We start from the raw sequence: 24,486 nt of genomic DNA, 5'->3' as shown, positions 1-24,486 counted from the left end.
CTGCCAGGACCTAAGATCAATGGAGACACTCAAGTCTTTTAATCCTGTATCTCTTGACACATTCACAAATATAGTCATGGCCTCTAAACCTTCCAGCTGCCTAATGGATCCTATTCCAACTAAACTACTGAAAGAGCTACTTCCTGTGCTTTGGCCCTCCTATGTTGAACATAATAAACGTCTCCCTATCCTCTGGATGTGTACCAAACTCACTAAAAGTGGCAGTAATAAAGACTCAAGCCAAACCCCCCAATCCTCTCAAAAATGTTAGAAAAAGCTACTGCCGTCCTGAAGACAAATAATGTATACGAAACGCTCCAGTCTGGTTTGAGACTGCACTCGTGAAAGTGGTAAATTACCTTTTAATGGCGTCAGACCAAGGCTCTGCATCTGTCCTTGTGCTCCTAGACCTTAGTTCCGCTTTTGACACCATCGGGCACAACATTCTTTTTGAGAGATTGGAAACCCTAATTGGTCTACACCAGGTATTCCCAAACTGGGGTAATGCCGTCGGGGGTACGCCAAATAAAAAAATATATATTTTTGTGGAGGACTTAATTCTTCCTGCTGCCGAGGATATGGTTGGGACAATGCTGAGGTAAAAGGCCAACAAAAACTATACAGACAATATCTTCATCAAACAACACTGTTTCACGACGCATCAGTGACATGGCAGGAGATGTTTTGAAACAATTACTGCTTTGCATATAAGCCAGTGAATGCTATGCATTACAGCTGGATGAGTCAACAGACGTGGTGGGCCTGGCACAGCTCCTGGTATATGTCCGTTACGTTTATGGGGGGTCAATTAAGGAAGACATCCTCTTCTGCAAACCACTGGAAACCAGGACAACAAGAGAGGATATTTTTTAAGTACTGGACAGCTTTGTGACATAAAATGGACTTTGGTGGTCAATATGTGTTGGTACTGATGGCACAAAAGCCATGACAGGGAGAAATAGTGGAGTGGTAATGCGCGTGCAAGCAGTTGCTCCCGATGCAACTTGGGTACACTGCAGCATCCACCGAGAGGCTCTTGCTGCCAAGGGAATGCTTGACAGCTTGAAATACGTTTTGGACACTACAGTGAAAATCGTTCACTTTGCTAAAGCAAGGCCTGTGAACTCTTGTGTATTTTCTGCACTACGCAATGATATGGGCAGCGACCATGTAACGCTTTTACAACATACTGTGCTGGTTATCAAGAGGCAAAGTATTGACACTGTTTTTATTTATTTATTAAGAGACGAGCTTAAAGTTTTCTAATAATTTTCACTTGTCTGACCGCTTGCATGATGACGTGTTTCTCACACAACTGGCCTATCTGGGTGATGTTTTTTCTCACCTGAATGATCTGAACTAGGATTACAGGGACTCTCTGCAACTATATTCAATGTGCGGAACAAAATTGAGGCTATGATTAAGAAGTTGGAGCTCTTCTCTGTCTGCATTAACAAGGACCACACACAGGTCTTTCCATCGTTGTATGTTTTTTTGTGTGCAAATGAACCCAAGCTTACGGCCAATGTCAAATGTGATATAGCGAAGCACCTGAGTGAGTTGTGTTCACAATTACGCAGGTACTTTCCCAACTCGGATGACACAAACAACTGGATTCGTTATCCCTTTCATGTCCTGCCTCCAGTCCACTTACCGATATCTGAACAAGAGAGCCTCATCGAAATTGCAACAAGCTGTTCTGTGAAAAATTGAACTGAATCAGAAGCCACTGACAGATTTCTGGATTGGACTGCGCTCAGAGTATCCTGCCTTGGCAAATCGTGCTTAAGACACTGATGCCCTTTGCAACCACATACCTATGTGAGACCGGATTCTCGGCCCTCACTAGCATGAAAACTAAATACAGGCACAGACTGTGTGTGGAAAAAGACTGAGACTCTCCAATACAACTCAACATTGCAGAGTTATGTGTCTCATTAACCTGTGGTGAGTTATTCACCATTTTTTATGAACAAATAAGGTTTTATATGTAAGATGTCTAAGTAAAGAGCAAAATTATTGATTATTATTATATCATTATTTGTGGCCTGGTCCCTAAGAGCTCTTTGTCACTTCCTGCGAGCCAGGTTGTGACAAACTCACACTCATTTTTATGTTTAATAAATGTATCGTATAGTGTGTGTGTGGCAGGCTTACAATGATGGCAAAAAACAGCTGGAGGCTGGGCTTTCTCCTATAGAGCTACATGTTAATTGAATGGTCTGCCTATCCATGTGAGAGACACAGACTTGGTCTCGACCATTATGTCTTTACTGAAGACTCATCTCTTCAGTAGGTCCTATGATTGAGTTTAGTCTGACCAAGGGGTGCGAAGGTGAACGGCAATGTTCTGGAGTGACGAACCGCCCTTGCTGTCTCTGCCTGGCCGGCTCCCCTTTCTCCACTGGGATTCTCTCCCTCTGACCCTATTAGGGGCTAAGTCACTGGCTTACTAGTGGTTTTCCATGCCGTCCCTAGGAGGAGTGTGTCATGTCGTGCAACGCTTTTTCGCTATACTCGACTTGAGTGGGTTGAGTCACTGACGTGATCATCCTGTCTGGTTTTGCAGCCCCTCTGGCTTGTGCGGTGGAGAAGATCTTAGTGGGCTATACTCAGCCTTGTCTCAGGGTAGTAAGTTGGTGGTCTATTGATATCCCTCTAGTGGTGTGGGACTGTGCTTTGGCTAAGTGGGTAGGGTTATATCCTGCCTGGTTGGAACTGTCTGGGGGTATCGTCGGACAGGGCCACAGTGTGTGCCCCCCCCCCCCCGTCTTAGCCTTCAGTATCTAATAGTCTATGTGCTGGGAGGCAAGGGTCAGTCTGTCCTACCTCGTGAATTTTTCCTGTCTTATCTGGTGTCCTGTGTGAACTTAAGTATGCTCTCTCTAATTCTCACATCTCTCTATCTGTCTCTCTGTCAGAGGACCTGAGCCCTAGGACCATGCCTCAGGACTACCTGGCCTGATGACTCATGGCTGTCCCCAGTCCACCTGGTTGTGCTGCTGATCCAGTTTTTGCTGTTTTGCCTGTGGCTATGGAACCCTAACCTGTTCACCAAACGTGCTACCTTGTGGTGCTGCTGCTCCAATTTCAACTGTTCTGCCTGCGACTATGGAATTCTGACCTGTTCACCGGACGTGCTATCTTGTCCCAGACCTACTATGTTCGACCCTCTCTCTCTCTTTCTCCCCCCCCCCCCTCTCTCTCTACCGCACCTGCTGTCTCGACCTCTGAATGCTTGGCTATGAAAAGCCAACTGACATTTAGTTCTGAGGTGCTGACCTGTTGCACCCTCTACAACCACTGTGATTATTATTTGACCCTACTGGTCATTTATGAACATCTTGAAAAACGATCTGGCCTTAATGGCCATGTACTCTTATAATCTCCACCCGGCACAGCCAGAAGAGGACTAGCCACCCCTCATTGCCTGGTTCCTCTCTAGGTTTCTTCCTAGGTTCCTGCCTTCATAGGGAGTTTTTCATAGCCACGGTGCCTCTACATTTGCATTGCTTGCTGTTTGAGGTTTGAGGCTGGGTTTCTGTATAAGCACTTTGTGACATCTGCTGATGTAAAAAGGGCTTTATAAGCACATTTTAATAGATTTTTATCAATGACACCTTCCTTCACATCACACCAGGGCCTACATCCAATCCTTTCCAGAAAAACAGCATCCTCCTCACCCACGAGCACGGCAACTACCAGGCCCGTCACCCGCTGCTCCTTCACCTCCTGGATCATAGGCTTCTCGCCAGGCGCCGTGGCCTTGCTCATGACAGTAAGGGCGTTGACATGCGTGACAGAGCGCACAGTGGTGGCTGTGAGCCAGGGCAGGCCTAACAGAGGGCACATGGCGCCCAGCGTGACAATGAGCAGCAGGTCCAGGTGGAAGCCCGATCCCTTGACCAGGCGACGCTCCTTCTTGCTGACGATTAGTCTAGGATGGAAGGATGGGGGGAGAGTAAAGAGAGGGGGGGTAAGGCAGGTGTAAATCACACACACCTGTACACATACATTCACACATGCATCCACATGCATGTTTACACATACATGCATAAACACATATGTGCAAAATCACATGTATGTTCACACACACAAGTAAACACCCAGCACATATATGCAGCTCAGGTCACCACATGTAGAAACAAGCACTATTTTCATGTTCTTATTTGTTTAGTATTGTGCCTGTGATATAAAGTCAGTAATCTTCACTCTACTCCAATGTGATTGGTAAATGCCAGAGAAGGAACAGATGTCAGTTGGTTAATCATTATGGCCTGCAGCCAATTGATAGTTGACATTGTTGAACTTGCAGTACCTCCAACTCTGTTTATAGATTTGCTCCACAACATCATCCTACCTATAACTGATTTCTCGATAGCAACCCCTACACTGATATCACCATAGTTACCCAACTAGCACGTATGAGACAACATATATCCTCATCGCCCAGACGGCATCCCTAGCCGTGTCCTCAGAGCATGTGCAGACCAGCTGGCTGGTGTGTTTACGGACGTATTCAATCTCACCCTATCCCAGTCTGCTGTCCCCACATGCTTCAAGATGGCCACCATTGGTTCTGTAACTGAACTAAATTACTATCGCCCCGTAGCACCGACTTCTGTCATCATGAAGTGCTTTGAGAAGCTGGTCAAGGATCATATCACCTCCACCTTACCTGTCACCCTAGAACCACTCCAATGTGCTTACCACCCCAATAGGTCCACAGACGTAACACTGCCATAACACTGCACACTGCCCTATCCCATATGGTCAAGAGGAATACCTATGTAAGAATGCTGTTCATTGACTATAGCTCAGCATTCAACACCATAGTACCCTCCAAGCTTAAGCTAGAGGCTCTGGGTCTCAACCCCGCCCTGTGAAATTAGGTCCTGGACTTCCTAACGGGCTGCCCCCAGGTGGTGAAGGTAGGAAACAACATCTCCACTTCGCTGATCCTCAACACTGGGGCCCCACAAGGGTGTGTGCTCAGCCCCCTCCTGTACTCCCAGTTCACTCATGACTGCGTGGCCATGCACGCCTCCAACTCAATCCTCAAGTTTGCAGATGACACACTAGTAGTAGGTTTGATTACCAACAATGACGAGACAGCCTACAAGGAGGAGGTTAGAGCACAAGGAGTGTGGTGTCAGCAAAACAACCTCTCACTCAACGTCAACAAAACAAAGGAGATGATCATGGACTTCAGGAAACTTCAGAGGGAGCACCCACCTATCCACATCGACGGGACAGCAGTGGAGAAGGTGGACAGTTTTAAGTTCTTCGGCGTACACATCACTGACAAACTGAAATGGTCCAACCACACAGACAGTGTGGTGAAGGTACAACAGTGCCTTTTCAACCTCAGGAGGTTGAAGAAATTTGGCTTGGCACCTAAAACCCTCACAAACCTTTACAGATGCACAATTGACAGCATCTTGTCGGGCTGCATCACCGCCTGGTACGGCAACTGCACCGCCCACAACCGCAAGGCTCTCCAGAGGGTGGTGCGGTCTGCACAACGCATCCCCCAGGGGCAAACTACCTGCACTCCAGGACACCTACAGCACCTGATGTTACAGGAAGGCCAAAAAGATCATCAAGGATAACAACCACCCGAGCCACTGCCTGTTCACCCCTTTACCATCAAGAAGGCGAGGTCAGTACAGGTGCATCAAAGCTGGGACCGAGAGACTGAAAAACAGCCATCACTAACACAGAGGCTGCTGCCTACATACAGACTTGAAATCATTGGCCACTTTAATAAATGGATCACTAGTCACTTTAATAATGTTTACATATCTTGCATTACTCATCTTATTTGTATATACTGTATTTTATACCATCTATTGCATCTTACCTATGCCACTCTGTCTTTGCTCATCCATTTATATATATTCTTCTTCCTTTACTTAGATCAGTGTGTATTAGGTAGTTGTTGTGGAACTGTTAGATTACATGGTAGTCGGAACAAGAAGCACAAGCATTTCGCTACACTCACAATAACATCTGCTAATCATGTGTACGTGACCAATAACATTTTATTTTATCTAGACTAACAAATGTGACTGGCATAACCATGGTAATTGACCCTCTCTTCACTTCTAAAGTGACACATGTTACCATAGCAACAGGCAGCACTTACGAGGTGATCTGTGTCTCCATGAAGATGAGGATGAAGACAAGGAGGGCGGGCACCACCGAAGCCCCCATCATCCACAAGGGAAAGGGCTTCTTGTCACCGAATGGACTGATCAACCAGCCCCGCTTGTCAGGAGACGTGACCGAGAAACCAGACGGTACATTCAGCTTCTGTAAAATCACAGGCAACAGAAACAAGAAAAAAAAAATTTAACGAGTAAGAACAGGAGAGTTTGTTGTGAGTGACTTTGTTTAAATGTTCAATGTGTATCAGGGATGTAGTTATCAGGGATGTAGTGGAGCCTTTAGATATGTGACTCGTTTCAGGAAACTAGGCGTATGTCGCGCGTCACTACTTCACAGGTGAGCCATTTGAACGTAAACTTTTTTGGGGGCAGAAATGCCTTCTGGAACATGCAAACTTTCATGTGCATTAATAACGAACTTATAAGCCATTTGTAAATATGAATACAATTGTTAAATTATGAGCCTAATTGGTTTAGCCAGGGAAAAAGTCAGCAACCTTCCTGCTAGCCATGATTGGCTGAGATAATGAGTGGGATGGACATCCTGAGAGATGTTTTCGGATTGGTCTGCCAAGTAGCGCGCTTCTGTCTATAACACGAGCTGGTCAGTATGTGTAGGTAATCCTTTCTAACCCTGCATTTTTGAAAGATATCACGTAGTAGAACTGCATAAGGGTTGCTCTCCACTTTCTGTCTGGAGGACCGAGTTTTGAAAATCAGTGGAATTAGACTATGATAGCTAAGGAGACGGAGAAAATTCTGACGTTTGATTGCAAATATGTAGACGGAGTCGAAAAGAGAACACACTGGTGTGTAAAAAACCTGCCTCCAGATTATATCTTCAAACTAAGGGAAACCATGGCATCCGTGACAGAGATGGTGAAGCGTCCATCTATGTATATGGTAAGATAGTCTAGGTAGCTACATTTTCAGATAATTTTCAGATTTTCTAATTTTGTCAGAAAGTCATTTTCATTTCAAGTTAAAGTCTATGTTAGCTAGCCAGCTAACGTTAGCTGGCTGTCTAACGTTACATGTATGATCGGTGTAGAAATATTATTCATATCTCAGAGCCATTTACATTGCTAATAATAGCCTAATGTTAGCTAGCTAACATTGATATTGGTTGGTTAGCTACCTGCAGATTCATGCAGGGTAGTAACGTTATGAGTTGGGATTATGGTTCATTGTTTAGCTAGCAGGCTACATGTCTAAACAAAATACTCCAGTATGCAAGTAACCATTTAAATAGAATGTTCATGATGTCACTGTGACAACTGTCGATAGACATAGCTGGTAAATTTGCTCTGGCTATCTACTAGGGCAGAACGCTCGAATCAACCCTTCACCTGGGCCAGAGCGTCCAGTGTGCGATCTGAACGCTCCGAGAGCAAAACGCTTTGAATTTACAAATAGACGATCTGACAGCACTATGAGTTTACGAACGCACTCCAGATTAAATTTACGAACAGACCCGTAGTATAAACCAGCCTTTAGTCTTGAAATCTTTGGTTGTTTAGTACATGGCCTCACATAGATGGGTGGGGCTAAAGCTTAAGAGGGTGTGTACGATGCCGAATGGGTGTAGACAAAGAAGAGCTCTCCAGTATGTGTACCAAAACATTCAAGGGCCATTTTATCAACTTTCAAAGCAGAATTACTTTCCCATTGTTCCTCAACTGCAGTGTATGCTATACCATTTTATAGCTAATTTATAAATCTCAAATTTTATCCAATGTAAAAAACACAATTTCAAATTTTGCAACTTAAGACCGAATCAGGCCGGTCGGTCACATATACAGATGTAGGTGTTGGCAATGGCAGTTATGGTTACCTGGGTGTACGTGTCGGGGATGGAGTAACTCAACAGTACAGAGAAGAGGATGGAGATGGGGATGCCAAAGTCTCCGATGATTCTTCTGGCCTGGGGGGGGGGGGGGGGGGTCACATGATAAAACAGAACACTCTCCAGATCATAGGGTCACTAGTATAGATTATACTGTATACTGTCGGTGTAAAATAGGAAGCCTATATTCATTCTGCATTTTGTGATAACATTGTTATTGTTATTAGTAAGGGAGAAACACTTGGACCAAAACCTATACGTTTGATTGAAATGAGCCCAGAGGAAACAAATGAGGGGTTTCTGAGAAAATGGCTGCCATAGGTTACCTTCCCGCCCAGGAAGCGACTATTGCGCAATTTCCTGAGGAAGAAGGCCACAAAGAAGGTGCCAAGCATAAGGACGAGAGACAGCAAGGCTGTGTTGGGTTGGTTTAGGACCGGGCCCCCGGGGTCTGTGGGGTTGATGAAGTCCATACCGGGCAGGCTGAGAGCAGGCGGGTAGCTTCTCATCAAAGGATGCTCCTGGAATACCTGGAAGAAGGAAAAAGGCTAAATACCACATCTGATGTATCAGACTGTCCTCATGTAAAACATTGCCCATTGGTTTTACCTTGATGAGCTTCGAGAAGGTCTCATAGATGAAGATGAGTGAGATGAGGAAGGCGAAGATCTCCTGGGTGAAGGGTGAGATGTATTTGACCAAGAAGCTGCCCTCGGCCGCTACTATCAACAGCACTATGAAGACGAGCCAGAAGCCGATCCACACACGGCCAGTCAGGTACTCAAAGCCCTGGGCCTGGCAGAACTGAGGGTGGAAGAGGGAGGGAGAGACGGAGAGATAGGGAGGAAGGGAGAAAGAGAGGTAGAAAGGGAGTGAGAATGGAAGAGATATTTAATAGGCTCCAAACTGGGGCAAATGGGGTTTCAAATGGGCTGTGCAACATGAAGTAGCCTATTAGATACACATATCTAACACTCTTAAGACCTCTTTTTAAAATGCTTTTAATAATCATGATTTTCGGATGATTTCTTGTCCACCATCGCCCTGCTGTAAATGTGTTTATTTTCAGGCACCTTGTAGAAAGCCTCCTCAAACACCAGCAGCGGACCTGAGAATCCGATGATGAGCAGGGGCTGTCCGGCCAACAGCGAGAACAGCACCCCCAGGGTCGCCGTGGAGATGATAAGCTCAGACACTCCCATCATGCCCTCTGTTTTCTCTCCTGTTAATTGGAAAGGTGGAAGGATATTGACTGAGCTGTAGTTTTTAAACTTCCTTTATGTATCTTCTCATTCAGTAACAGCTACTCTCTAGTTAATGAGAACACTATTGAATATTGTACAATATTAGTGAACTAATCAGTATCTAAAACCTACAGTGACATCTAGAGGTACAAGTAAATTGTGAAAAACAGCTAGCTATGTTGTCGCAAACGTTTTTGGCAATGGGGTGTTATATCAAGCTAGCTGGTTATTTAGTTAGCTAGCACTTTATGGAGTACACATCCTGTTAGGACAGCTAGCAAACATTTCATTGTTTGTTCTGAAAAGTCGTTGAATCACATTCTTGAGGTAGAAGGAAAACAAATATGTGCCGCAAAGCTCTCTTACCCAGCAGTCCTCCGAAGGTGATGGTGGGCGAGAGGGCTGCGAAGTAGATGAAGATGATGGCGGCAATGCACTGTGAGTCCAAGGCATCCTTGATGTCACTGGCGTAGCGTGGGTAGCGTCGCCTGATGTCATGGATGAGGCCTCCGAAGGGGACGCCCGACCGCTTCATGGGGTCCACCTCCTGGTCCTCCTCTTCCTGCTCGTCCTGGCTCACCTCTGCAGTGCAGTGAAACAGGCAGACAAACGGTTACACATACAGTAAGCCTGTGTTTTTCAATATACTCCTGGGGAACTCCAAAGGGCTGCAAACAAAATAAAGAAATAAATACAATTATGATCACCTTTGGTCTCCTGGTCTGTCCCGGGGGTGGCATGGGTCAGGCCCTTCTTAATATTCTCTCTCTCCTTCCTCTTGCGCAGCATCTGCTTCTGGAAGGAGGCTACCGTCTTTAGCAGGTCCTTGCCCTCCACGTCCGACGGGGGGATAACGATGCTGCAGTCCAGGAACTCATTGATGCCGTTCAGCAGGTCCTGCCGGTCGTCCGCGAAGTAAGCCACCTCGTGGAAGTTCTGGGGATGTTTTGAAGAGATGAGCAATGGTCTACAAGACCTCACTGACCCAGACTAAGCCTCAATTTTTTCCAGGACTTTTAATCTGTCTGGGAAACCAGACTTAAATGTTTGTACTATTTGTACCATTTACAGCTGAGAGGAATTGTGGGAAAAGTTCTGTGCCATGTTTTTTTCCAGGTCAGCTACCTTGTCAGACATCAGGGTGGAGAAGGAACGTCCGATCTCGTGATAGTCCATGTTGGACTGAGCGGGGCCGAGCAGGGCAAAGAGGAAACGGACTGGCACCGGCACCTCCAGGACCGACTCCAGCAGCACCGCCTCACTCAGCCTGATGAAGGCCATGGCCGGCTGCTCCAAGAACTCCACACACCCTGAGGAATGACACACAGTTGAGGATCTTTGGAAACAATGCTAATGCTAATAGGTAAGGGGTAATTGGTGAGGGCTAAGGAAGGCAAGCTAGGCTAATAATGCAGCCAATGGGTGTTTCCAGGGCAAGCCATTTTGCCTGAGAAATTGCACCACACATCTGCTATTACTGTCAGTGGAGAGGTGAGTTGTGCCAATTAGAAATTAAATCTGGTACACACCGCCTTAAGGCTGACATGTGAACGTATAGCGCAATACACAGGCAAATGTAGCCCTGAAAATAAATGTACAGTACATCCAAATGCATGTTTCACACACACATACAGTACCAGTAAAACGTTTGTACACACCTATTCATTCAAGGGTTTTCCTTAATTTTTTACTATTGTCGACATTGTAGAATAATAGTGAAGACATCAAACTATGAAATAATACATATGGAATCATGTATTAACCAAAAAAGTGTTAAACAAATCAAAATATATTTGAGATTCTTCAAAGTAGCCACCCTTTGCCTTGATGACAGCTTTGCACACTTTTGTCATTCTCTCAACCAGCTTCACATGGAATGCTTTTCCAACAGTCTTGAAGGAGTTCCCACATATGCTGAGCACTTGTTGACTGCTTTTCCTCCCACTAAGCGCAAACCAGATGGGATGGCGTATCTCTGCAGAATGCTTTAGTAGTCATGCTGGTTAAGTGTGCCTTGAATTCTAAATAAATCACTGACACTGTCAACAGCAAAGCACCCCCACACCATCACACCTCCTCCTCCATGCTTCACAGTGGGAACCACACATGCGGAGATCATCAGTTCACCTACTCTGCATCTCACAAAAACACGGTGGTTGGAACCAAAAATCTCACATTTGGACTCATCAGACCAAAGGACAGACTTCCACCGGTCCAATATCCATTGCTCATGTTTCTTGGCCCAAGCAGGTATCTTCTTATTATTGGTGTCCTTTAGTAGTGGTTTCTTTGCAGCAATTCGACCATGAGGGCCTGATTCACGCAGTCTCCTCTGAACAGTTGATGTTGAGATGTGTCTGTTTCTCGAACTCCGTGAAGCATTTATTTGGGCTGCAATTTCCGAGGTGACCTTATCCTCTGCAGCAGAGGTAACTCTGGGTCTTCCTTTTCTGCGGCAGTCCTCATGAGAGCCAGTTTCATCATAACGCTTGATGGTTTTTGCGACTGCACTTGAAGAAACTTTTAAAGTTCTTGACATTTTCCGGATTGACTGACCTTCATTTCTTAAAGTAATGATGTATTGTCGTTTCTCTTTGCTTATTTGAGCTGTTCTTGGACTTTTTTAACATAATATGGTATTTTAACAAATAGGCCTATCTTCTGTATACCACCCACCCCTACCTTGTCACAACACAACCAATTGGCTCAAATGCATTAAGAAGGAAAGAAATTACACAAATTAAGTTTTAACAAGGTACACCTGTTAATTGAAATACATTACAGGTGACTACCTCATGAAACTGGTTGAGATAATGCCAAGAGTGTACAAAGCTGTCATCAAGGCAAAGGGTGGCTACTATGAAGAATATAAAATATATATTTTTAGTTACTACATGATTCCATATCTGTTATTTAATTGTTTTGATGTCTTCACTATTATTCTACAATGTATAAAATAGTAAAAATAATAAAAAACCCTGTAATGAGTAGGTGTGTCCAAACTTTTGACTGGTACTGTATATATACTCCTTGGGCTTACCCACTAAGACCACGGTTGCTTCGGCGTCCTTGGGAATCTTGGCTAAGAGTTTTGTGTGTTTGGTAACCTGATGGTCGTGAGCCGTCGGCAGGGGGGGGTGATGTGATTTCTGAAGTCACAAACCAGAAAAATGTTAACAGGTGAAGCGTAAACATAAGGATGTATTTCATGCTAAGCCTGTGTAAGGCCTGTGCTAAACAAAAGCTTTGCCAGACAGTCACAGAACATCCACAGGCTCTCTCCTTGGCATTAGCTGATCCAAACCCTACATTTTACAGACTGTTATGAACTTCGAACAGTCGTACAGTGTCTATCTGACATTCATCTGCAGACACAAATCAACACAACGCCAGTGACAAAAGTACGAAATGGTAAAATCACTTTCAAATATTTTAATACGACTGGAGTTTCAGATTTTTATGAGCTGTTTTAAATTTGCCAAAGTTTCAAGCCATGGGGAACATTAAAGTTTCACAGTTAATGCATCAAGAAGTTTTAACAAGGAGCACCTGTAAGCTGACTAAGAACATCATTCATCTCATGTGGGTGGAGTGGCTAATGGGATTTTTTTTTTGTCTCTGATTCCAAGCAATATCTTTGTTTTTCTGTTTCCCACTGTGGCTGCATTACTGAACTCGACGCATATCTCAGATTTGTTTGTACACTCTAATATACACTGAGTGTACAAAACATTAGGAACGCCTTCCTAATTTTGAGTTGCACCCCTTTTGCCCTCAGAACAGCCTCAATTCATCAGAGCATGGACTCTATATAGTGTCCAAAGCACTCCACAGGGATGCTGGCCTATGTTGACTCCACAGTTGTGGCAAGTTGGCTGGATTTCCTTTGGGTGGTGGACCATGTTTTATACACAATGGAAACTGCTGAGTGTGAAAAACCACACATACACAATCCATGTCTCAGTTGTCTCAAGCATTACAAATCCTTCTTTAACCTGTCTCCTCCCCTTCATCTACACTGATTGAAGTGTATTTAACAAGTTACATCAAAAAGGGATCATAGCTTTCACCTGGATTCACCTGGTCAGTCTATGTCATGGAAATAGTAGGTGTTCCTAATGTTTTGTACACTCAGTGTGTGTGATATACAGTACTATACAATGGAGAAAAAAATTGAATATGACATACAGTATTGTATTTCCATTTCAAGGTGGAATTTTAGCAATATCTCTGTGCCTCAGAACTTGAAATCATCTACTCGGACCATTCTTTGTTTGTTTTCAAAGGAATTGGACAAGGCCATTGAGCCAAGAAGAGGTGTATATGTCCATCTGAATAAATATTCAGGCTTGTAACTAAGACACAAAGACGCAGACACAAATATCCAAAAGGCTAACAGTATCGGACCAAAAGCTTTAAAGGCCCAGCGCACTCTTAAAATTGGATTTTCCTCTTTTATATATACTGTACTTCCACACTATGAGGTTGTAATAATAATGTGAATTTGTGAAAATTATGATAATATCCTGTTAGTGTAAGAGCTGAAACGACCGCCTGAAATTTCAGCCTGTTTTGGTGGGATGGAGTTTTAGCCTGCCTGGTAACATTACCAGGCAGTAAATTAGTTAATAGACTAATAAGAGAATTCCAAACCTCTCTGCAAATAACAGCTGCTTGTTTTCAGTTTTCCACTCTCCACTCATACCACTCCCAGACAGTCCTAGAGAAATGTTGCTTGAAAAATGTCTCTTTGCTGAGAAGCTATTCTTGTTTCTTTTTGAAAATTAATTTAAAAAAAAAATCACAGTAAGGTACTTAATTTTTACCCAGAAATCATTTGATATTGAGATAAAAAACGGTTGTATTGGGCCTTTAAACATACATCTCCACTCCAGCCTATAGATGTGCACAAGACTAAACAAAAAAACAACACTTTGCCCACGCCACTCATAAACAAGCTCACAAACACCTCTTTGTCATGGTCTGGTGCTTTGTTGTCATGGTGGTGGTGGTGGACCGCTGCATGGTCTTCGGCCACAAGGGGCAGCGCAGTGTTGGGAACGTGGTTGAGGTTGCGGTGGAAGCTGCCTTGAAGGCTGTTACTAGAGTGGTTGCGATGGAAGAGGCCCTCCTTTTCGTCGTTGGGGTGGCTGGAAGCAGGAGATACAGGAGGTTGTATTACAGTAGGGAGTTGCCATGCAATAAGACTGGAACTTCATGCAGGTTGCTATACAATATAAAGTGGTTATTATGCACTGCGATGTTAGAATGTATTGCGTCCATTCAAGAAGTGGATGATAGTTATTAATGGAGTCAGTATCAAAATAAACAAATCCTCCATATCCTCTACATACTGTCTAACGACTCTTATTAAGGATATGTTATGAAGACTCTTATTAAGGATATGTTATGAAGACTCTTATTAAGGATATGTTATGAAGACTTTCTTTTTTATTGACTCAACCTAATCAAGTGGGTGACACACTGGTGGTTTTCTATGTATTCCATGGAACACATTGGATTGTGTTAGGTGTGCTCCTCTTAACAAGACAGCAATGTGTGTGTGTGTGTGTGTGTGTGCTTGCTTGCGTGTGTGTGACCAGGCCCCTCACAGCACACAGACAGTTTGATCACACTCACACTCCGGTCCAGAGGTGACATCACCTCCATCATTAGGTCCGTTTGGTCTTGTTACCCGACTCCCGAGTTGGACACAATAGTTCAACAAAACAAAAGAACAAGGTGTGCCACCACACAGAATTGTGCTCAAGCAGCGCCCAGAGAATCTTTAAACGGGACTGAGTAAGCGATGAGCTAAATTCTACAGCCACCTTGATGTATTTCTTTCCACATCATAAATTCCTATCTTGGACTGGCTCAGCCAATTAGAAGGCTTTCCCATGGAAAGCAGCTGGTGACATGGTGGAAAATGTTGCCGAAAGGTTGCAACTGACGGGGTGTGTGCAACGAGGCCTGGTGGCGGAGTGTTGATGACCGTCTGTTGTGTGTGAGTGTGTGTGTGAGAGAGAGAGAGAGAGAGAGAGAGCGAGAGAGCGAGAGGAAAGGAGAGAGACATAGTTTAATATATTCAACCAAATGTGTTTGTCTGTGTGTGTGCGTGTGTGTGTGTGTGTGTGTGTGTGAGAGAGAGAGCGAGAAAGCGAGAGGAAGGGAGAGAGACATAGTTTAATATATTCAACCAAATGTGTTTGTCTGTGTGTGTGCGTGTGTGTGTGTGTGTGTGTGAGAGAGAGAGCGAGAAAGCGAGAGGAAGGGAGAGAGACATAGTTTAATATATTCAACCAAATGTATGTGTGTGTGTGTGTGTGTGTGTGTGTGTGTGTGTGTGTGTGTGTGTGTGTGTGTGTGTGAGAGAGAGAGAGCGAGAGGAAGGGAGAGAGACAGTTTAATATATTCAACCAAATGTGTTTGTCTGTGTGTGTGTGTGTGAGAGAGAGAGAGCGAGAGAGCGAGAGGAAGGGAGAGAGACATAGTTTAATATATTCAACCAAATGTGTCTGTCTGTCTGTCTGTCTGTCTGTCTGTCTGTCTGTCTGTCTGTCTGTCTGTCTGTCTGTCTGTCTGTCTGTCTGTCTGTCTGTCTGTCTGTCTGTGTGTGTGTGTGTGTGTGTGTGTGTGTGTGTGTGTGCGCGTGCGCGTGCGGTGCACTTGTAGTGAATCTGTCTAAATGGTTGACAATGGTTCAATCTGGCCTAGAGTTCGCTCTATGGTTGGCGACAGACTGCCAGGTGACTTGTCACTGACCCCTGGTGTAACATGGCTTACAGGGAGGTTGGCACTTGGCACCATAAGAGACAGACTAGGCAGGTTCCATTTCTGGGATGAAGCCACAACCCATGTTTTGACAACAATGTCTGGGATAAATATAACTGCAAGTACATTTGTCCTCAAGCTTCACTGTCAAAACGAAAAAACAAGTTTCTTGTTTTCCATAAGAGACCATACTGACACTATTTTCATAATGTCCTTTCTGACTCTGAAATGTGTAGATGGTGACCTGTACCAATTTAAACATCAAAGAGCATAGTAGCAACAGGTATAAAAGAACACACTAATATAACACAACAATCGATCAACTTCAGACACCACAATAGGCCTAGTAGCCATTACTTCATCCCATCATCCAAAAGGGATACATACCATTTAGATAAAAATGGATGATCGCTTGAAGCAAACCCAGGAACACACCACAACATTAGTAAGAAAACCATGGCTGTTGAGTCTCTGCAAACTATTAATGTTCCACCACAGAGTACCTCAAGACACCATGCAAGGTGAATACTGTTATGGTCAAACATGGTACCATTCCGTCCTCTTCTTTACTGGAGGGCTTGTGTCGGGAGCTGGGACCAAACTGGGCCTAGGGACCAAACTGGGCCTAGGGACCAAACTGGGCCTAGGAAAACTGAATCTGAGTACAGAAACAGATAGAAGAGAGGGTTCACACAAATTTGAAAAGTGCGTGTGCATGCTTGTGTGTGTGTTTATGCATGCGTATGTTGGAATGAGGCCACATAGGCCTGTGTCCCAACTTAAGGCGACTTCCTGGGTTGTATTCAACTATTGCAAGCTACCACATTGAAGGCAACAAAATACACATAGGAAAAGTCCTCCTCTATCCTTTATTCATGTACTCATACTGCTCATCCCTCAGCCTTAAATTCAAATTGACTGCTGACATTCATCAAGTATTTTCTCCCTATATATAAGGCTTGTTGAACTCTATCATGTGCCGCCAATGCAGCAGCACTGTTGGGGCAAATGTGCTGTGGCGGTAAAGAACACATGGTGATGCACTGTAGATAAATAGATAGATAAACCAACAAAAGGGCTTACCAAGAAAAACTTCAAAAGGACTAATTGGAGACTGGATAGATAAAGCAATGGAGGCTGGAGGGGGAGAGGGTGAATGGGGCGGTTGCCGTTTGGGTGATACTCTTCAGTATTTTCATCTAGGACCGAAATTATTTCAATTGTTTGTGATGATTTAAAACAGTGAGATCCTTTATTTAACCAGGGAAGTCTCATTGAGATTGACATCTCTGTCAAGTGAGATTTAAAAAAATGTTTTAACTGGGCTATGTAGGGTACTAATCACTGCTATTTACTATTGATCTCCCACTACATATTCTATCATTTGGTTGTAGGTCCAACATCCCTTACTGTAATCACTATATGCATCCCAAATGGCACCTTATGTCTTAAATAGTTCACAACTTTTGACCAGAAGCACAGAGCCCTATGTGCACTAGGTAGGGCAGGGCTCTCCAACCCTGTTCCTGGAGAGCTACCCTCCTGTAGAGTTTCGCTCCAACTCCAGTTGTAACTAACCTGATTCATCTTATTAACCAGCAGATTATTAGAATCATGTGACCTATATTAGGGTTGGAGGTGACCTATATTAGGGTTGGAGGTGACCTAGATTTGGGTTGGAGCCACCGTCCTGAACCTACAGGACAGTAGCTCTCCAGGAACAGGGTTGGAAAGCCCTGCCATATGGAATATGGTGCCATTTGGGACAGAGTCATGGTCTTTCATTCTCTGTATGAGATCTGATGGAGACTTAGGGATGATGATAAACAAACTTGAGGTCATATATTGTATACAGTGCATACGGAAATTCATGATTCAACCTTCCAGTCACATTTCATAGGCCTCTAGGAGAGTAACTACCAGCAACATAAACTATGTGCAGTGTAGAGGTCGACCGATTCATCGGAATGGCCGATTAATTAGGGCCGATTTCAAGTTTTCCTAACAATCGGTAATGTGTATTTTTGGACACCGATTGTGGGCGATTCTTTTTTTTTAACACCTTTATTTAAACTAGGCAAGTCAGTTAAGAACACATTCTTATTTTCAATGACGGCCGAGGAACGGTGGGTTAACTGCCCTGTTCAGGGACAGAATGGCAGATTTTTACCTTGTCAGCACGTGGATTCGTTTTTGCAACCTTCCGGTTACTAGTCCAACGCTCTAACCACCTGCCTTACATTGCACTCCACGAGGAGCCTGCGTGGCAGGCTGACTACCTGTTACGCGAGGGCAGCAAGAAGCCAAGGTAAGTTGCTAGCGAGCATTAAACTTATCTTACAAAAAACAATCAATCTTAACATAATCACAAGTTAACTACACATGGTTGATGATATTACTAGTTTATCTAGCGTGTCCTGCGTTGCATATAATCGATGCGGTGCCTGTTAATTTCTAATCGAATCACAGCCTACTTCGCCAAACTGTTGATGATTTAACAAGCGCATTTGCGAAAAAAGCACCAATGTGTACCTAACCATAAACATCAATGCCTTTCTTTAAAATCAATACACAAGTATATATTTTTAAACCTGCATATTTAGTTAATTTTGCCTGCTAACATGAATTTCTTATAACTAGGATAATTGTGTCACTTCTCTTGCGTTCCGTGCAAGCAGTCAGGGTATATGCAGCAGTTTGGGCCGCCTGGCTCGTTGCGAACTGTGTGAAGTCCATTTATTCCGAACAAAGACCGTAATTAATTTGCCAGAATTGTACATAATTATGACATAACATTGAAGGTTGTACAATGTAACAGCAATATTTAGACTTAGGGATGCCATCCGTTAGATAAAATACGGAACGGTTCCGTATTTCACTGAAAGAATAAACGTTTTGTTTTCGAAATGATAGTTTCGACCATATTAATGACCAAAGGCTCGTATTTCTGTGTGTTATTATGTTATAATTAAGTCTATGATTTGATATTTGATAGAGCAGTCTGACTGAGCGATGGTATGCAACAGCAGGCACGTAAGCATTCATTCAAACAGCACTTTCGTGCGTTTGCCAGCAGCTCTTCAAGCATTGAGCTGTTTATGACTTCAAGCCTATCAACCCCCGAGATTAGGCTGGTGTAACCGATGTGAAATGGCTAGCTAGTTAGCGGGGTGCGCGCTAATAGCATTTCAAACGTCACTCGCTCTGAGACTTTGAGTAGTTGTTCCCCTTGCTCTGCAAGGGCCGCAGCTTTTGTGGAGTGATGGGTAACGATGCTTCGAGGGTGGCTGTTGTCAATGTGTTCCTGGTTCGAGCCCAGGTAGGGGAGAGGAGAGGGACGGAAGCTATACTGTTACACTGGCAATACTAAAGTGCCTATAAGAACATCCAATAGTCAAAGGAATATGAAATACAAATTGTATAGGGAGAAATAGTCCTATAATTCCTATAATAACTACAACCTAAAACTTCTTACCTGGGAATATTGAAGACTCATGTTAAAAGGAACCACCAGCTTTCATATGTTCTCATGTTCTGAGCAAGGAACTTAAACGTTAGCTTTTTTACATGGCACATATTGCACTTTTACTTTCTTCTCCAACACTTTGTTTTTGCATTATTTAAACCAAATTGAACATGTTTCATTATTTATTTGAGGCTAAATTGATTTTATTGATGTATTATATTAAGTTAAAATAAGTGTTCATTTAGTATTGTTGTAATTGTCATTATTACAAATAAATAAATTGTCCATTTAATTGGTATCGGCTTTTTTGGTCCTCCAATAATCGGTATTGAAAAATCATAATCGGTCGACCTCTAGTACAGTGCATTCAGAAAGTATTCAGACCCCTTGACTTTTTCCACATTTAGGTACGTTACAGCCTTATTCTAAAATTGATGATAATTATATATATTTTTAAATCTATCTACACACAATTTCACATAATGACAAAGCAAAAACAGGTTTTTAGAAATGTTTGCAAATGTAAAATCATATTTACATAAGTATTCAGACCCTTTACTCAGTACTTTGTTGAATCACCTTTGGAAGCGATTACAGCCTTGAGTCTTCTTGGGTATGACGATACCTGTATTCGGAGAGTTTCTCCCATTCTTCTCTGCAGATCCTCTCAAGCTCTGTCAGGTCGGATGGGGAGCGACGCTGCACAGCTATTTTCAGGTCTCTCCAGAGATGTGAGCTCAATTTCGAGTCTCATAGCAAAGGGTCTGAATACTTACATAAATAAGGAATTTCCGGGGGGGGTGGGGGGTTATACATTTGCAAAAAAATCTAAAAACCTGTTTTCACGTTGTCATTATTGGGTATTCTGTTGAGAAAAAAATAATATTTAATCAATTTTAGAATAAGTTTGTAACATTGGAAAAAGTGAAGGGGTCTGAATTCTTTCCGAATGCACTGTATAAGAGGATGTGGCGTCTTATTTTATGTGGGATAGCCCTCTGAGCTAAAGCCTGGGCAGCTGACCACTCACTGGTGTTTGAGCAGCAGGGCGCGGAGCACGTTGGCGCGGTCCTCCGCTCTGATCTGGTCTGAGATGATCATGGTCTCCACCACCAGGTGAGCAATCCCAGGCAAGGTGGTCTGCTCCAGGTCCAAAAGGACGGCACCTTATGTGGGATGGCAGGGGGAGAGTGAATGGCACAGATTTACTATCTATTGTAGTGGAATTTCAAAGTTTTATCAATAGTATATTTGTGACTGCTTGTGTGTCTGTGTGTTTGTGTGTGTGTGGTGAGGGCGTCACCATGTGTGATGGTCCTGCGGAGCTCCAGCAGGCTACGGAAGGAAAGCGAAGCCACGTGGGGTTTTCCCCAGCGGTCTGTCTCCTCTTCCACGTCCTCCTCAAACTTGATCCAACGGGCCGTCTCCTTCCAGCGCATTTCCTGGTTCTTATCCACTATCAGCTCATTGAGTTCCACAAACACCTATAGAGACCAAACAGACACCTAGTTCTCCATGACTTCACATATGGCTCATCTACTCTTTTTCTTTTCTTTTTTGTTCAAGAACTGAGAAAAAAGTTGAAAATCTATTGGATCTATTGAATGGAAAAATGTCAAATTCAATTATATTAAAGTCTATGAAGTAAAGCAGAATGTTTTCTTATTAGGTCTAAGGAAAAAGTTGTATTTTGGTCTAATTGACATATGTGCTTTGCACTGTAGGAGACTTAATTAAATGTTTCTACAAGGAATGTTCTTGGAGCACACAGCAAGCTAATAGAGTCGATGTTAGCTCCAACCTTCCTGGAACATTAAAGGGACCAAATAGACAGCGATCACTCCTTTGCCAGACTATGACATCATACGAATGGGATACAAGGGAGCTACTAAGATAACACTTTGATAGAAATAGTACACAAAGGTCAATGATTAGATTATACAGTCTCAAAATATATCTTCTGAGTGTTATGACTGAGGGCTTAGGCCTACAGTATGTCGTGACTCCAACTGTGAAGTGAAATTCCCTGGCTTTAGATCTGCTAAATGTTTAGTAAACAATTACTAGGAAGATCATATGTTTTCAATGATTTAATATTTCCAATTAGTCAATTAATCAATCAACTGGTGCCGTGGAGTCTGATCTCTCACCTCATGGGTCTTCTTGTCAGCCGTCCTTTTCTTCTTCACGCTGGACAGTTGAGAAGAGCTGTTGGTGGTCTGGAGGAGCTGGCATCGAGATGACTTCTTCACCAGGTGACGCCTCACTCCAGGGTTGTCCTCGAATCGGTGACCTTAAAGCACAACAACAGGAGAAATTATTAATGACACTGGGAGGTCAGCTGCAGAAAAGGTGAACTGTGTTCACTCGAAGGCGTAGTATCATACACACTCAGGTTGTATGAGGCATGTGTTTGTATTTGTCTGCACAACACAACCGTTGTGCGGTGTCACATTTTGTTTTTGCAAATATCACAACTGTTATGTCAAATGTGTTATACAACCTGTGTGTACTAGGCAAAAGACTGGCTGAGTACTGTCTCTATGGGGGAGCTATGTCTTATGACAGAGCATAATAAATCAATCTGATTATAGATGTTTATTAAAAGCGTAATAAGCAGTTGAAACAATAACAAAGCGCACTCCCTGCCCCTGTTTCAGTAAAAAGCTGCGGGATAGGGCTGGAGAAATGTAACCACTCTCAAATTCATGTTTTGAGGCTTTAGTGTTAATTTACATTTACTTTTGCTTACCAACATTGGACCAAAACAAGCTTATATTTTGGGTTCTGACAGGCTACTTCAATGGGTAAATATCATGATTGTCGATTACCCCTTTAAAGTTTCCATGGGAAATAAAGAGCAAATACAAAACACGGCACACAATAGGTACATGGGGTAACAGAGGAGCTCGGCAAACAGACGGGTCCTTATGGTGGGTGGTTTTTCGCCCACCACAGACCTTTAGAGAATAAAAAAGCCTGATTCAATTTGAAGCTCTTCAGACCACAAACCATATTTTATTGAATTTTGCGTAATTGATGCTGTCTACTCCTTAGGAGCGGGGCCTGGCAATGTGGGTGGAACGAGGAAGAGGACGCTCTAAGGACAAGGGTGTGTGTGTGGGGTGGGGGGGGTAGATGCTAGTTACACTGCCAATCAAAGGGCTGGTTCTGCAGACACTCTGGGGAGAAGGCCTGGCCAGACCACCTCTAGGCCTCAGCTGCTTTGTGTTGTGTTGTAGTCACACCCACCACAGAGTGTGCCATAAACAAAGTCTAGGAAACAGGTTGTTCCCTCTCTCATCCTCCATCCCTCTGACCTCAAGTTCATCCCTCCATCCTCCTATTCTTTCATTCTTCTTTCTGTGGTGTTGTTCAGACAATATAATCAACATAACAAACGCTCTATGCTAACAGGTTTGGGAAGGCTCCCAGGGGTAACTTGGTATTGAAGTGGAAGAGACACCCTTTGGCTGGACTCGCTCTGAGCTTTGCTAACTAAGTAAAAGTTATTCTGCTACTCGTAAAGTACGCAGCAAATTCCCCAGTGTTGAATGAACTCATATAGACACAGAACAGTGTTGAACTAATACACTGCTTAGTAAAGCTTTATTTGCATATTTCCCAGAGTGCCTTCCCTTTCAAGTAAATTGTAGAGTTACCACCCATGATTGAATTTGTTAGTGACTGAGACACGGTTGTTGCATTCATTACTGTTCAGTCCTATGAACTTTACCAAGTGCAATCCTAAGTGAATGTTGTCATTAAAATTATATTATATTGCAATCTATTTCATAAGGCCTTATTTTGAGACCCTACACTCTAAACATAATAATGAACTCTGTAAGTGTTGAATTAACACTTATTGGAGGAAAATAACCCCTTGTGATGGTGTTAACACTTTTCCAGTGTAAATTTGTGGGGTATCCCCAACATGGAATTTGAACCCGGGTCCAACAACTGTCAACCCAACATCTTAGCCATTGCGTCAAAAGATCTGAACCTCTTGATGAGGCCTATAGGTGTTGGGTTAAGGTCGCTACAATATGCATGTAACTTTTGTATGTACATGTGAATTCAAGTCATCATCATCATAACTTCCCAAAGTATTGCCTGTGATCTTGAGTAGCTTCTGAATGCCCCGTCTGTAGACCCTATCTGCACTCTGTGCCCCTCTAATACCCACTCTATGCCCCCTCCTATGCCCTACATAACCCCAATTCTCTCCCTCTGTGCCCTATTTGTGCCAATGAGTATGCCCTCGACAACCCCACTTTTCTCCCTCTATGCCCCCTTTGTTTTCGATTCTACAATTACCAGTCTGGATGGAAAAGATTTGATACAGATTAACACAGTTGTGAACATAGTGTATGCCCTCGGTAACCCCAATTATTTGCCATAGTAAGCGACCAGTGTCTGTCTCTCCAATGTCCTCTGTAGCACCCCATGAAGCTTCACCCTCTGTAAATCCTCTATTGCCCCTTAGTGTGGAACTCATGTCATTCTGTATTCCCCCACTGCTCTCTCTGTAGCCCCTCTTTTAGTGAGTAGTGTGTATATGTGGTTTATACATCTTGTATATCGTCAATTCCTGGCGGCAGCGTGACTTTCCCAATTAGGACAATTGAGATATTGATCAATCAACATCATCTTTCAGCTGCAACACAGTCGACCACAAGCTTCCTCCAGTAGCAAGGTTTGCAATTTGAAGTGGTTGTGAAGGATCAATAGGTGACTCTTCTATGGGCCCATTAGTAACCCTTGTCCCTTCTCTTTTGTATCTCTGGGAATGCTCTGTAGCTAGTTATATCCCTTAGGTAAACCACTTGTGGCCCCTATATGAAACCAGTAGAAGGTGTAATGTATATTCAGTATGTATTATTTATACAGAGGGGCAGAGAGCCATCGCCAAAGTCAAGCAAAGAAACCAGATGATGAACCAGAAAACAGATGACACCTGTCCCTGTTCTCCCTCTTTCACTCTCT

At 43.4% G+C, this 24,486-nt stretch overlaps 1 protein-coding gene across 1 annotated transcript in view; it reads right to left on the bottom strand.

Moving 5' to 3' along the window:
- The window catches only part of LOC120063992 (anion exchange protein 3-like), a 50,147-nt gene that overhangs the window by 6,022 nt on the left and 19,639 nt on the right, over positions 1–24,486 (bottom strand). Inside the window, exons 6-19 of the mRNA XM_039014303.1 lie at positions 21,651–21,793; positions 20,804–20,984; positions 20,531–20,666; positions 14,203–14,410; positions 12,301–12,409; positions 10,386–10,570; positions 9,968–10,196; positions 9,627–9,842; positions 9,090–9,238; positions 8,626–8,820; positions 8,343–8,546; positions 8,005–8,094; positions 6,149–6,315; positions 3,684–3,937 (exon numbers count right to left, since the gene is read on the bottom strand). Coding sequence (XP_038870231.1) covers positions 3,684–3,937; positions 6,149–6,315; positions 8,005–8,094; positions 8,343–8,546; positions 8,626–8,820; positions 9,090–9,238; positions 9,627–9,842; positions 9,968–10,196; positions 10,386–10,570; positions 12,301–12,409; positions 14,203–14,410; positions 20,531–20,666; positions 20,804–20,984; positions 21,651–21,793 — 2,466 coding nt within the window. The remainder of the gene's footprint in view (positions 1–3,683; positions 3,938–6,148; positions 6,316–8,004; positions 8,095–8,342; positions 8,547–8,625; positions 8,821–9,089; positions 9,239–9,626; positions 9,843–9,967; positions 10,197–10,385; positions 10,571–12,300; positions 12,410–14,202; positions 14,411–20,530; positions 20,667–20,803; positions 20,985–21,650; positions 21,794–24,486) is intronic.

The sequence above is a fragment of the Salvelinus namaycush genome, chromosome 19 (genome assembly GCF_016432855.1).
Source record: "Salvelinus namaycush isolate Seneca chromosome 19, SaNama_1.0, whole genome shotgun sequence".
Classification (NCBI taxonomy): domain Eukaryota; kingdom Metazoa; phylum Chordata; class Actinopteri; order Salmoniformes; family Salmonidae; genus Salvelinus; species Salvelinus namaycush.
This window is presented reverse-complemented; position numbering and strand designations above follow the sequence as displayed.